This window comes from Festucalex cinctus, chromosome 9 (assembly GCF_051991245.1).
Source record: "Festucalex cinctus isolate MCC-2025b chromosome 9, RoL_Fcin_1.0, whole genome shotgun sequence".
Taxonomy (NCBI): Eukaryota; Metazoa; Chordata; class Actinopteri; order Syngnathiformes; family Syngnathidae; genus Festucalex; species Festucalex cinctus.
In genome coordinates this window covers 15885999-15898820 of record NC_135419.1, presented here as the reverse complement: position 1 = coordinate 15898820, position 12822 = coordinate 15885999, and the positions used below count along the sequence as shown (strand labels likewise).

The 12822-nt window shown below is 41.0% G+C and overlaps 1 protein-coding gene across 12 annotated transcripts in view; it reads right to left on the bottom strand.

The window, feature by feature from the left end:
- Positions 1-12822, bottom strand: part of rapgef2b (Rap guanine nucleotide exchange factor 2b) — an 89994-nt gene that overhangs the window by 9515 nt on the left and 67657 nt on the right. For 8 of the 12 annotated variants that reach the window (XR_013284877.1, XR_013284878.1, XR_013284882.1 and 5 more), the window contains 15 exons: positions 10086-10222; positions 9396-9554; positions 8792-8944; positions 8543-8707; positions 8086-8193; positions 7800-8003; positions 6794-6902; positions 5653-5935; positions 5283-5440; positions 5179-5193; positions 4300-4540; positions 2997-3386; positions 1442-1653; positions 808-931; positions 513-536 (listed from right to left, as the gene is read on the bottom strand). Coding sequence is in view for 1 of the 12 variants with exons in the window: in XM_077531500.1 (XP_077387626.1) it covers positions 513-536; positions 808-931; positions 1442-1653; positions 2997-3386; positions 4300-4540; positions 5179-5193; positions 5283-5440; positions 5653-5935; positions 6794-6902; positions 7800-8003; positions 8086-8193; positions 8543-8707; positions 8792-8944; positions 9396-9554; positions 10086-10222 (2482 nt within the window). In the remaining 11 variants the exon portion in view is untranslated. The remainder of the gene's footprint in view (positions 1-512; positions 537-807; positions 932-1441; positions 1654-2996; positions 3387-4299; positions 4541-5178; positions 5194-5282; positions 5441-5652; positions 5936-6793; positions 6903-7799; positions 8004-8085; positions 8194-8542; positions 8708-8791; positions 8945-9395; positions 9555-10085; positions 10223-12822) is intronic. The other 4 variants (XR_013284879.1, XR_013284887.1, XR_013284880.1 and 1 more) reach the window with 3 other exon arrangements.

Sequence of the window (12822 nt, the reverse complement as noted above, 5' to 3'; positions counted from 1 at the left end):
TCCCAGTCGAGGTAATTGCCAGCAAAATGACCCGTTAGTTGTTGAGAGGCCATACAGTGGACCCCAGCTAATTTGTGAGGATTACTAAGCCTTGCCACGAACAGTGAACATCTGCAAATCATACAGACTCCCCAAAAGAGGATTGTAATTGAGTATAGATGCCACAAGATGGCAGTAACGCACTTGAAACAGAAATCAGATAACACCATGCATGTAATGTGTACACTAATCAGAAATTCATGTCACATAAATGACTGAAATTCAAGGAGTTGCCTTAGTCAACACAAACATAACACCTCAACGTGAGACTCATCAAGCATCCTCCCCTTAATAACACAAATATGCGCAAGAGCACTAGGTTCCAAAATAATTTGTGAATATGAAAATTTGTGACTACCGAAATGTGATTATGTGGGGGTTCACTGTCCTATGCATATTAGTCGAGCCATTCAATTCACCCCCCATTCAAAGAAAAGTCAGCAAAGAAATGTGGAAGCACATTTAAAACTTACCCTAAACTTCGCCACTTCTTCTTCCTAGAGGTCAAGAGTAGGGGGGGCAGAGGGTGGATAAGCGAGAAGAAGAAGACAAAACAAGCGTTTAAGGACAGGAAAGGGCACCAAAGACCACCAAAGAAAATCAAACGCCACCGTGTAGAAAAAAAGCCACAGGAGAGGAGTTAAAAAAAAACAAAAAAAACATCTAATGGAGACACCGGTTTCGACAACAGGAGGCGCCAAGCCTCTCACAGAGCTACAACACATTTTCAAACATGTATTTTTAAGCGTCCTCTAAAGGCTTCCGTACCTCGTCCTGAACATGAGGTTGGGGTCCATGTTGACCGAGGCCATGCGGCCTACGTGACGGATCTCTTTGGCGATCATCCGTAGCTTCTCAAAGTTCACCAGGCCGTCAACTTTGGAGTCGTTACCTGGTGCCGGCACATTACAAATTATTCCAACAAATAAACAATAGTGAGGCTACAATCATCCAAACATTATTTTTGTGTTTCAGATAAAAAGTAAAAACTGAGGGGAAAAAAAAAAAAATCCGGTCCAAATTGTGCGCAAATAGAACCAAGTTTCGGGGGTAATCAAGTTGAAATAAAATTGAGGAAATACATGTTCCTGTTTTTGTCAATTTCTTAAAAAAAAAAAATCCTTACTTTATTTTAAAATTTTTTTATCCAATTTTATTTGTATTTAATATGTACATGATTTTTTTTTTGTCATCGGATAAATAAATAAATAAATAAATAAATAGAATGTGTTGCGTGCTTTCACTGGATCCATTTATTTACCTCCCATTTCACACTTGTCATTTCACACTTAAGAAGCCATGTGGCTTAAACGTGTGCTCACTGAGGACGTCAAAGTCAATAGATGGCAAATTTGTATCAAACAATGTTTAAAAAAAATAAAATAAAAATCTCATGGCGTACCTTCGTGCAGGAAGGTGAGATCCTTCTTGATGACGGGGAAGAGCGGGATGATGGGAGGCTGCAGGTTCTGGTTGTTGAGGACGTTTCGGTACTTGGCCATGTTCCTGGAGGGATCGAACAAGTCCTGAAGGTCGCCGAAGAGCTTCTCATACTTGCTGGGCAGCTTCTCCCAGGTTCCTCGAAGGCGGGAGACGGGAGCTAGGTTCAAACCGCTGGGGTTGGGGCGAAGCAAGAAAATAAATTAACGGCTGTATTAAAGGGGGGGGGGCTCTCATACTGAAAACAATGAGTACCTACTTAACTCATTCACTCCCAGCAGCCATTTTCACTTTTCACTGAAATAACACCCTTTGTTCCCGACTGTTTTACTGGTTTGACCAATTTTGCAAGGCCCACAGACTATTATTGTTTTCTATTGCTATAAAAAAAAATGATGGAACCTCCCAAAAGAATGATTAGTGTCTCTTCTTTCATCAGGGAAAAAAGTATATTTGTATCTATTTCTGTTTTGCAGCTATTAGCATTAGAATACAGCTAAGTTTCATAATTATTCACATTCCTGTTGAAAACACTGGCAAAAAGAGCTTGTTACAACTTATACTCTACTGCTGGACGTTTTTTTTGTAGTAACTACCATTGCTTTAAGCACCCTCTTCAGGTCAGAGGCTGCATCAAAGCCTTCTGATCGCTCTAGCATAAAAGGAAAAAAAAAACATTTTAAAAAAAACGTAGAATTAAGTTTTTGGGACCACGGCAATATTTAAAATAGAACATGCTTATACGTTTTTTTGGGAACAAATGAGTTAAGATACTAACGAGTCAATCAATCGAAATAAATTAACAAACCTGGTAGGCTACATAATTGACTAACTTAAAACTCAAGTTAACAAACCTAGCGACTAACTTACTGGCGGAGAAACAAATTAACCAACCAACAAGCTAGGCAACATACAAAGCAACAAAAAAACGACCAACAACTTTAGATGTTTACTTAAGTGGCTAACCACCAACTGATCACGTGTTTAAACAAACAAAAAACTGTCTGTGTAACTAACAACGAAAGCCAGAATATCAACTGATTACAAATAAATTAAAAATAAACCGAAAACCAACTACCTAAGTGACATAATCAGCATCAGCAAAGTGATCAGATTACGATGAAGATTGACAACATTAATAACTGACCAACTAATTAACTAACTATTCAATCAACTGACTAGGTAAGTAGCAAACCAACCAATTTCAGTGACATTTCATCATACAAAAGACTGACCAACAAGCCAGCCAACTGAGCAAATAAATAACCAATTAACAAACCAACCAGCCTCATATGCAATCAAGTTAACTAAGAGACTAACCAACTAAGAGACCGGGGAACAACCTAGCCAAAAACAAGCAAACGCCGAATCAAAAAAACTGACTAAAAGCAACCAACTAAATGACTAACAGGGTAACCAAGCAACCAAACAAAAATTACCTATACAACTAACTAATTAAGCAACTGACTACTAAAACCAGGCCACCGGTCAGACACACAACAAGTGGCACGTCTAACCTGATGATGGCAAACATGGAGTTGAAGTTTTTGCACTCGCGGCAGTGCAGCGCGATCTTGATGAAGTGCTTGACGGTCTTCATGCGCTTGAGCTGGTTGGACTCCCGCGTGACCTCGGTGGCCACCCAGAAGGTCTCGTGGTTGATGGCCTCCTCGAAGCGCTTGAGGCTGGCGGCGGCGGCGCCCGCCCGGGGCCGCAGTTTGAACAGGTCGTCGATGTACTCGGTGGGCTCGATGGCGCAGAAGAGCTGGAAGGCGCGCATGGACAGCTGCGTGGCCACCTCCACCGTGCTCAGCTGCAGCAGCGAGATCTGACCCTCGCGGAGGAGGTCCTGGGCGTCCTCGTCCGAGCACAACGTCTCCGTCTCCATGTTGCTCTTCAGGTAGTACCTGTTTGGTTGCACACAAAAAAATGGTCACATATTGTCTACAAACTAGATTACAAATATGAAAATAAACATGAATTCTATGTCTTTTGTTTGAAAGTTCAGTTTGTACCATTGGACCCTTTTTTTTGTTTTGGTAAAACAAATTTGAGAAGATGGATGCTGTTCATTTAAATTTAATTTCCCCCCCTATAGCTAACCAAAAACCACAAAGAATTTTAGTTTTTCTTTCAAAAAAAAAAAAACAAAAAAAAACAAAAAAAAAAACGCTTTAAATATATACGTTTCTACGTTTACAGTAGTGGAAATAAGAACAGGAAAATAAAATCCAAATATTGACTTTTTATTAAGAGGAACTTTTTCCAGGGTTCAGACAAAACAAAAAACGAAAATGATTGAAGACAATCATGCTTCTGTCAAAAGTTTTTTTTTTTTTTTTTTTTTTTTTTGTAACATTAAATATAACTGTTTCCATGTTTCAGATTAAGACAAAAATAAAACTAAATACATGGAGGAAAATATTTTTTAATATTTGATCCCCCATTTATTTTTAATTTAGAAAAAAATGTGTTTTGAATAAAAACTTTAAAATATAAATTAATTAAATGTACAAACATGACTATTTTATCTATATATATTTTAAGATATAAACACCTGTTGTTAATATTTGGGTTCATTTTGGGATAAAGATCATATTTTGTGTGTTTCATAAAAAGTGAACAAAATGCCTTTTTTGGATCCAGATTATGTACACTTATTTATATTTTGGTATTATTATTATTATTATTATTACTATTATTGTTTTTTTTTTTTTTCGAAAACTCGTTTTCAAAATAAATAAAATGAAATAAAATAAAATAAAAAATAATAAAATAAAATAAACCATGCACACAACATTGTGATGCACGAGTGCATACCTGCCGCTCAGCTGTATCCTGTCCGCCAGCTTGGAGAGCTGGTCGGGCAGCCGCCTCTGCTTAATGACGCCTTCAGGCGTGACCGACACCTCGCACAGCGAGTAGGCCTCGGGCGCTGCCGTGAGCGCGAACTCCCGGATGGCCTGGGCCACCACCTCCTTGGCCGTGGTGTCCTTGCCGATCATGATGTAACGAGATTGCTGGTCCGCCTTGAACACCCGCAGCACCTGGTCGGACATATCTGCGGGCAGAAAGATTTGGATTCTTCATTGTAAAAAGGTGATCATTATAAAGTCATGGATGTATGTTGACAGCAGAGGGTGCTGTTCATTTAAGCTAGTGGTCTGTAAACGAGCTATGGTAGAAACCCATATTTAATAAAGGCAAAGTTAAAAACGTACACCAGTGCTAAAGTGCAGCAAAACAATGTAAAAACAAAAAACAAAAACAAATAACTTTCACCAGTGTAAACTATACGAACCAACAAAACCCGTGTGAATGAAACAGAAAGCATTAAAGCAACATAAAGAAATTATCTATATCGTATTTTGACCAATTCCAAGTGGATCTGGGAATGTAACTACTGCGATAAATGAAGACTTGGTATATCTCGATTCATGCTCCTTATTACGACCATCCAAGCAAAGAACTTTTGCCCTCCACAAGCATCCCAGCATTCCAGGTGATTCAATTGATTAGTGTGATTAAAGAGACGCAAACAAACAAACACCCACAGGAGAAGCAGGTTGGTGCTTGACTCGATTAGCCCCAGTGAACACACAGGCTTGACTGTAAATTAGCAATAACCACTAACGACCGTCAAAGGTGCAATTGTGCCCAGGGTAAAGGAAGTGATCACGAGGTACACAAAGTACTTACTCAGGTTGACCGGCACTGGAAGAACACAAATAACGTGATGGTAAATATTAGCGCAAATGAGCCGTTTTTGAAAGTGGAGCGGGATTAGCGACGCGAAGGCTCACCGGGCTGGTTGTTGAAGTCCAGGATGCGGTGGTGTGACTGCAGCAGGTCGGGGTTGGACGACGATAGGTTTCCGCTGACGGGGAGTGCCGGCGGGATCTGTTTGGACTGCTTCATGCCCACGATGCTGTCGTCCTGCGACTGGCCCACGCACACGTCGCTGCGGCACACAAGATGGGGAATTAATGCGTGAATATATAACGTCAAGTGACCATATATAAAAAGTGACATAGTTCGTTCATTTTTATTTGATTTTCCTGTAAGGGTCAGGGTTCTAATTAAGATTTTTTTTAAAGGCAAATTTGTCCAACCATATCAGAATGTAATGGACCCACCTTAAAAAAAAAAAAAAAGCGCACAATGCCTACTTACTTGTAAGGTTTGGGAGGCAGAATGCTGGTGAGCGTCTTGTCAAAGATCTTCTTGAGCTTGTTGCGTCCGCCCACTGAGTTGCTCTTCACCTTCTTGCTGGCCTTCTCCAGGCCCATCACTTGCTCCACATCTACCGCGAGATCGGGTATGGAGTAGCGGCTGGCTTTCTTGATGTCGCCGATCTTGGGCAGGTGCGGTGCGCCGTTCTTGCGGTCGTGCTCGTCCTCACCATCCACGTCGCCGTGGAGCTCCTGCTCGGGCCTGGTTAGCAGCTCTTTAAACACTGCATGGGGGTGGGGGATAAATAAGTGGTGATGATGCTACTCACACCTGCTAATTTCAGGCAGCCTGATTTAGATGCCATTTTGTAAATTATGGAATTTTTTGCCACGGAATTATTGTATGATTTTGTGACTTTTCATTGAGGTAATTATGGTATGCAGTACAGTGACCCGCAAAAAGGATTTGTAATTATGTACAGATGCCACAAGTCAGTGGTAATATACTTGAAACTAACATAAACCATGCTTCTAGCATATACACCACCTTGAACCCATGTTACAAAAACAATTGTGTCGTGTAGTTGAATTGATTTTGACGAATAAATGCCACAAGATTAGATGAGGCTGCGGCCGGACTTAATCAAGTTCAGCAAAGGTTCATGCGGCAATTCTGCACCGAATCATTAGAGCTATCCATTTAATAAAACAGGCTTACTGAAATAAGTTTAGTCTATCTAACTATTGTCACTCTTTGTTGTGTAAACAATGATTTTCACTCTTGAGGCGACAAAATACTAAATAGCAAGAGGTGGCGTTTTACAGTAATTCCCAGACAGTTGCAATTAAGTATATAAGAGTTAATAGATTTGTTCCCGTGCACGTTTTCAATTGGTTACTAATGTGTAAGAAAAAAAAAAGAAAAAAAAAAAAAGAACGTCATTGGAACATGTCAATAATATCGATGTGTGTAAAAAAAAAAAAATCTTAAACTGACAACTTTGGATGCACAAGGTTGCCTCCCGAGACGATATACAACTAGAAATCTTGCAGCATCCTGAGATGACAGCTATCAATAAGTTAGCAAAAGAGAAAGCAAAATGAATTCAGTGTGAGTGTGCATGCGTGCGTGTGCATTTTACCTAAAAGGTTGGTTTTCACAGTTATGGACAAGTGCGTGTTGTTCCTCAGAATCTCGTTGGCTTTGCTGAGTTGGACGTTCTCAAAGTTCTGCCCGTTCACCTCCAAGATCTTCACGGCAAGGAAAACAAGATGAGAGCACTCAAGTTAAGACCAAATCAAATATATGACTTGTAATAAAAGCTTCCCTACTAATAGGCGCCTCCTGCATCTGCAGTTGAGGAGACAAACTACAAAAAAAATAAAATAAAATAGGAGCGGCGGGAATTGCGCTAGCTGGTGGCAACAGGCCGTTTGTTGGCTTTCTCCTCAAAGCTGGACTTCACAAGCACTTTTCACACTTGCCGATGTTCCTCAGCTTCCAGCTAAAGTCTCCTTAATCCTGGAAACCCATCTTGAGAGTGTCTGAATCCGCGCTAAGTCTCGTCCAATCCAAACATCCCCTGCAGCTCTTTTTTTTCTTCCGCTCGCTCCCCTATTTTTGCTCGCTAACTAACACGCTCCATCGGGAGTCGGTCCTGACTTTCTTATTAGTCGGAGGTGAAGTTTAGTCATCCGCCTCCGAGCGCTCGTCCTTGGGCAGGGAGCAGTTGCTGTGTAGGCTCGTTGGCTAATTGCCGTTGTTAGTCCGTTTACTGGCCCGAGAGGATCACAGGATGGCCTGTACACTCACACAGAGCTCCGAGGGGACGCGGAAGAGGCTTGTTAGCGTTTGATCAAAGGGGGTCCTCAAAAGGTGGACTCGGGATTAGATGTGTATGGTGCTTTCAACCCAGAACATAAAGAATCCAAATAAAATCCACAAAAACTGTTTATTTTTAAAGTTATTAACGTTAATTCAGGATGCTGATACTCAGTGAGTCGATGCAAGCGGTGGGGGAAAAAAAACAGTTTACAGACTTTTTCTTAACAAAAAAATAATAAATAAAATGTTAACGATATTAGTATGACTCAGCCAATCGAATTGTTGAGATTTGTGCGCTGTACACGAGGTGTGCAAGCGGTTACCTGATCCCCTCTCTTGAGCCCTGCCTCCGCCGCCTTGCTGCCGGCCTCCACCGCGTCGATGAAGACGCTGAAGCCTTTGTCTTGTCCTCCCAGCAGGCTGAAGGCGAGGTCGGCCTCCCTGGACGCTTTGGTTAGCGTCACCAGGCGAGGTTTGGCTTTGGCGGCGCACGCGATGTTCAGCAGCCGTAGGTGGCCGCACATTTTCTGAAGACGGACGTGACAAAAGGTCACGTGTGAGGATAAAGCGCCTTATTTATTATCATTTGACTTTTTTTTTGGAACGTACTTCTCTCTCCAGGTTGTTTTCAAACTCCTCCAGGAAGTGAGTCATGGCGGCATCACCTTCAAAGTCGTTGAAGTGGTTGTTCACCCACAGCAAGACGACCCGTGTCACCTGAGCAAAAACACATTGCAATAGTTAAATATTTTATATTGTATTTCTACATGTGTTGCTAGCATTTGTGTTCAAATGTCCGCTGCTTCAAGGGTTATACCACCGCAACATTGATGCTAGTTTCATTAGCACATCCACTGCGTAGCAGACTTCAAAAGTTAGTAAAAGTTCGCTGCCACCATTCAGTGCTAGAATTTCAACTCGAAACTCAAGACAAAAAAAAAAGAAAAAAAAAAAAAAAGAAAAGAAAAAAAAATGTTTTTTTTAAAAGCCCTTAAATTGGATGATGTGCAAGTTAAGGTACCACTGCATTATTGGTTCTACATTGAGCTATTTTGAGGTTCCATACCTTGTCCCTGAGACTGGGGTCGTGGAACCACTCCAGCAGCTTCTTGCCCACCACCATAGGGCTGGACAGGAAGGTCCTGTATGTTAACAGGAAGTCCTCGATATAGGTGGGGTCCACCACCGAGTGCTCCTCTACCAGGTGCATGGTCAGACGCTCCGCAGTGCCCTGACCGGAGCAAGAATGTCGGTGTTATAACAAAGAAAATCAAAATCAACAATCAAAATGGTGGTGGTGTTTCTCAGTAGTCACCTTGATGACAATGTGTCCCTTCCTGGTGCCGGTCCGGTCTAGTTCTCGGTGCTCCTTGACCATGACGATCTCGCCTTCCTCCTCCACCTTCTGCATGTTCTTCTCCACCTGGTTCAGGATGCAGCAGTAGTCCTGCTGGGCTATGCACACAAACTACAAAAAACGACATTGAAAACAAAACATCACCACATTAATGTATTGTGTTGACGTTTAAGCTACGCATATTTATTTACTGGATAGTGTCACAATTATGTTGATGATGTTTAACCCTATTGACAATTATTTTTTTTCCAAACCATAAACATTTATTCTTGATGTCATTAATTAACTACAGTATGAAAACACTTGAAAAAGGTGTTTCCTTTTTCCTACCCATCATTTCATAAGAAGTAAGAGGTCATCGCGACCATGCGCGAAAACGCTGCTTGAAAATGGCCCATTAATTCGCTCCCCAGAGAGCGTCACAATCGTCAACAGCGAGGCCCCTTGGGGGGACCGTTACGAGACGCCCGGGCGAGAACATTAGCTGCAAACGACCTCGGCCATTAAGGTGCCTAACAGCCGTGTAACGCGTGTGTTTGGTGGCACATGAAGGACGCGGTACCTGGCAGTCGTCCACCTTGGTCTTCATGGCCCCCTTCATGTACTCCTTCTCCATGGTGGGCGACACCCCGAAGCTGTTGCCCATGCACAGGACTTCCGTGCGCCCCTCGGGGTACGTCACCTCCACCGAGCCATTTAAGATCACCGACCAAGAGTCGAGCTGGAGACGCAACATCACGTCACATAATTAGACCCAGCGGCATCGCTAATGCTACATACTAACCCATTCAAAGAATACATACTCAAGCTAAGTAACTCGAACGTGCATATATTTCTATATAATTGGTCGGAAATTAAAAGTTATTGAAAACTATTGAAGAAAGAAAGTTACAGCCTGACAAGATCATTTTTACTTGCATGACATTTTGGGTCAACACAGCCCCGTGTACTGCTTTCGAGAAATTTACCATGTTGGCAGTTTGCACTGGCACGGGTCATTTCTATTACTTCCTATGGTTAAAGCATGTTCAGTCAACCCATTGACTAAAGCGCTCGGTTCTATTGTGGGGCAAAATTGTGGCCATTGAAAGAAAGACCGTCTCGCTTCAGCCGCCCGAGGAGTTCCACAGGGGGGACGAGACGCTCTGCATTCAGCTTTAATAGAGCGGAAAATACGTACATGACATGGGAGAAGAAGAAGAAGAAGAAGAGTCACTTAGTTTTTTTTCTTTGTAAAACAAAATAATAGCACCTCCTCGCCGTCGTTGAGAACGATGGTACCGGCGCGCTCAACCACGGCGAAGACCATGACGGCACACAGTTCACGCCGGACCGACATGGTCATGTTGGCGAAGGCTGGCAGCTGATGCATGAACTCCAGTAATTGCTCTGTGAGAGGAGGAAAAAAAGAAAATGAGCGTTTACTGCAGAGGTTCTTTAAACTTTTTAGGACTAGGATGAAATTTGTCCGACCCCGCTAGCTGAATGCTCGTACATAAGGCAAAATGCTAAAGGTGGGCTAATAAAACTAATGTCTCTTGTGATATTTTCAACCGTTTTAAGCAACGGATCGCTAAAAAAAAAAAAAAACACATTGAAGGACTGCAAAAGAGATATACACAGTATTCAGAGGTGTATTTTCTCTATCCAGTACAAAAAACAAGTATTACTCGAGCTTACTGGGCATCTGTGATCGTCTTCTCTGGGTATAAACTGTACGTGTGTATTGGGTGTCTATAATGGCACAATGTCTTAAAGCATAAAATCATGATGCACAGTGTTTTCAATTTTTTATTATTGCTTAAATTATGTCTTAACTGTATGCTTTTATAATTTGACCTAACCAAAACCTAAGACCAGGAGGAGCTACCATACCGTCTCCGTATGTAGGTAGGCAGGCACATTTTATTTTATTTTAAAAAAAATATACAACACTATTTTTCCGGACCACCAAGTTACAGCTCACTTTGAGAACATCTGATGTCGTAGTTGACATTCCACCATCAACACAAGGGCTCTCACGTTCAACATCAATGCCATCGACGACTTGAGGTGGGGAGCAGAATAAGTGCTGAGTCGCTACACTCTGTGACCTCACTGCAGACTTCAAATCACTGCATCGTACCATCCACTGAGCATCATCTGCTTTGAAAACGTGGCCTCAGTATAGTATAGTCACGATACAGAAATTTTAAAAAAAAAAAAAAAAAAAAAAAAAAAGTGTTTTATGGCCACAAGGAGAACAACAAATTACTGCGAGAGTGCAGACATATTTCTTCAGAAAAAAAAAAAGCTTTTTGTAAGAGAACAAAAGTGGTAGATTTTTGAGAGGAGTCATAACTAGTGTTGTTCTGATACCGTTTTTTGGCACCTGATACCGATACCGATATCCAGCTTTGCAGTATCGGCCGATACCGATACCATACCGATACTTAAAGTTTTTTTTCCTCAACATCAAAAAAGCTGTCCTGCTATTGGTTCAAAGCATTCAAGGGCCAATAGGATATCTTAGATCGGCATGCAGTGAACATGTCACATACCAGTGAACATCGCGCACGAGCAAGACACAAAATGCTGCATCAATAATCCTATATAAGTGTTGGAATTAATGGCATCGGCATGTTACTCTGGTGAGTAGTCACCGATACCGATACCACTGTTTTAATGCAGTATCGGTATCGGAACAACACTAGTCATAACATTGCAAAAATAATTGAAAGCTACGCGAAAAAGAGTAATCAACAATGTTTTTTTGTTGTTGTTTGAGAAATAGAACAGCATAGACAGAAATTGTTAATTTTTAGTGCAAAGATATCATTTGAAGACAAAACTGCTATATTTTTTTTCTGAAAAAAAAAAAGGCAGAAATCTGATTTCATTATCTAACAAGGATGACATCAATTTTTTATGACTTCACTTGCGAAAATATGGCTTTTTTTATTTTTGGAAGGAAAACAAAATATTTTTGAAAAATACAACACTACTACTACACTAATACTACTAATACTAATACTACACTTAGAAGAAAAAAAGATGACTATTAAAAAAAACTTCATATAAAAAGTGACTAGTTTCCTGAGCTACAAAATATCGAAAAAAATAATTAACAAAAAAAATGAGGATGACTTTAGAAATTTGTGAGAAAACCATTATCAATTCTTACAATTTTTTTTTAATTAAAACATTTTTTCTTCAAAATATACTGCTGTGTTTCTTGAAATAATTTTTTTATTCATATTTTTTTTACTCAAAAATAAATATTTTTGTTTTGAAACTGTATTTTAAAAAAACAACTTTATTCTAAACGGATTAAAAAATTTGTCTTAAAAATCGCAATTACAACTTGAGGTGTGAGGACTATTTTACCATTCGACCTTTTGTTCCTGTCCTCCATGCAACTACTAAATCTTCCAAATATTTAACCCCCAAATATTCAAAATTGTGAACATTTGTTCCACGGTTGCGAGTGAGTCCGCAGTGACCTGCGGTCGTCACGGCAACAAGCAACTCTTGCGTGTGCGGAAGGAAGCGTTTGAATGTTTGATGTGCTGTGCGAGGTGAGGCTGCAGGATGTGCCAGGAGTGACCTAGAAAAAGCCTGCTGGCATGGAGGAGGGGACGGAGGGCTGGTGGGCTGGCTGCTGCGGGGGAGATTAACCGTGGAGATGGAGGAGGAAGAGGAGGGCGACGAAGAGGGCACTCGCTCTTCCTCTCACTACAACCGACGCATACTCCTCCTCTTCCTCCTCTTGTCAGCATTAAGCCTCTTCAAACGTGGCGAACACATCGTAAAGCCACAGCTTTGATCCTGAAAAAAGTTCTGCGAGGGTTGGAGAATAAAGGCTTGCATTTTACACACTAATGTGAAACATTATCTTAAATAAAAATGTGCATGATTTTGATAGAGAAAATGGAAAAAGAAAGTAGGAATGGTAAAACGCAACATCATCAATAGTTTTGTCTTTTTTAGGAACAGCATCATCAATGGTT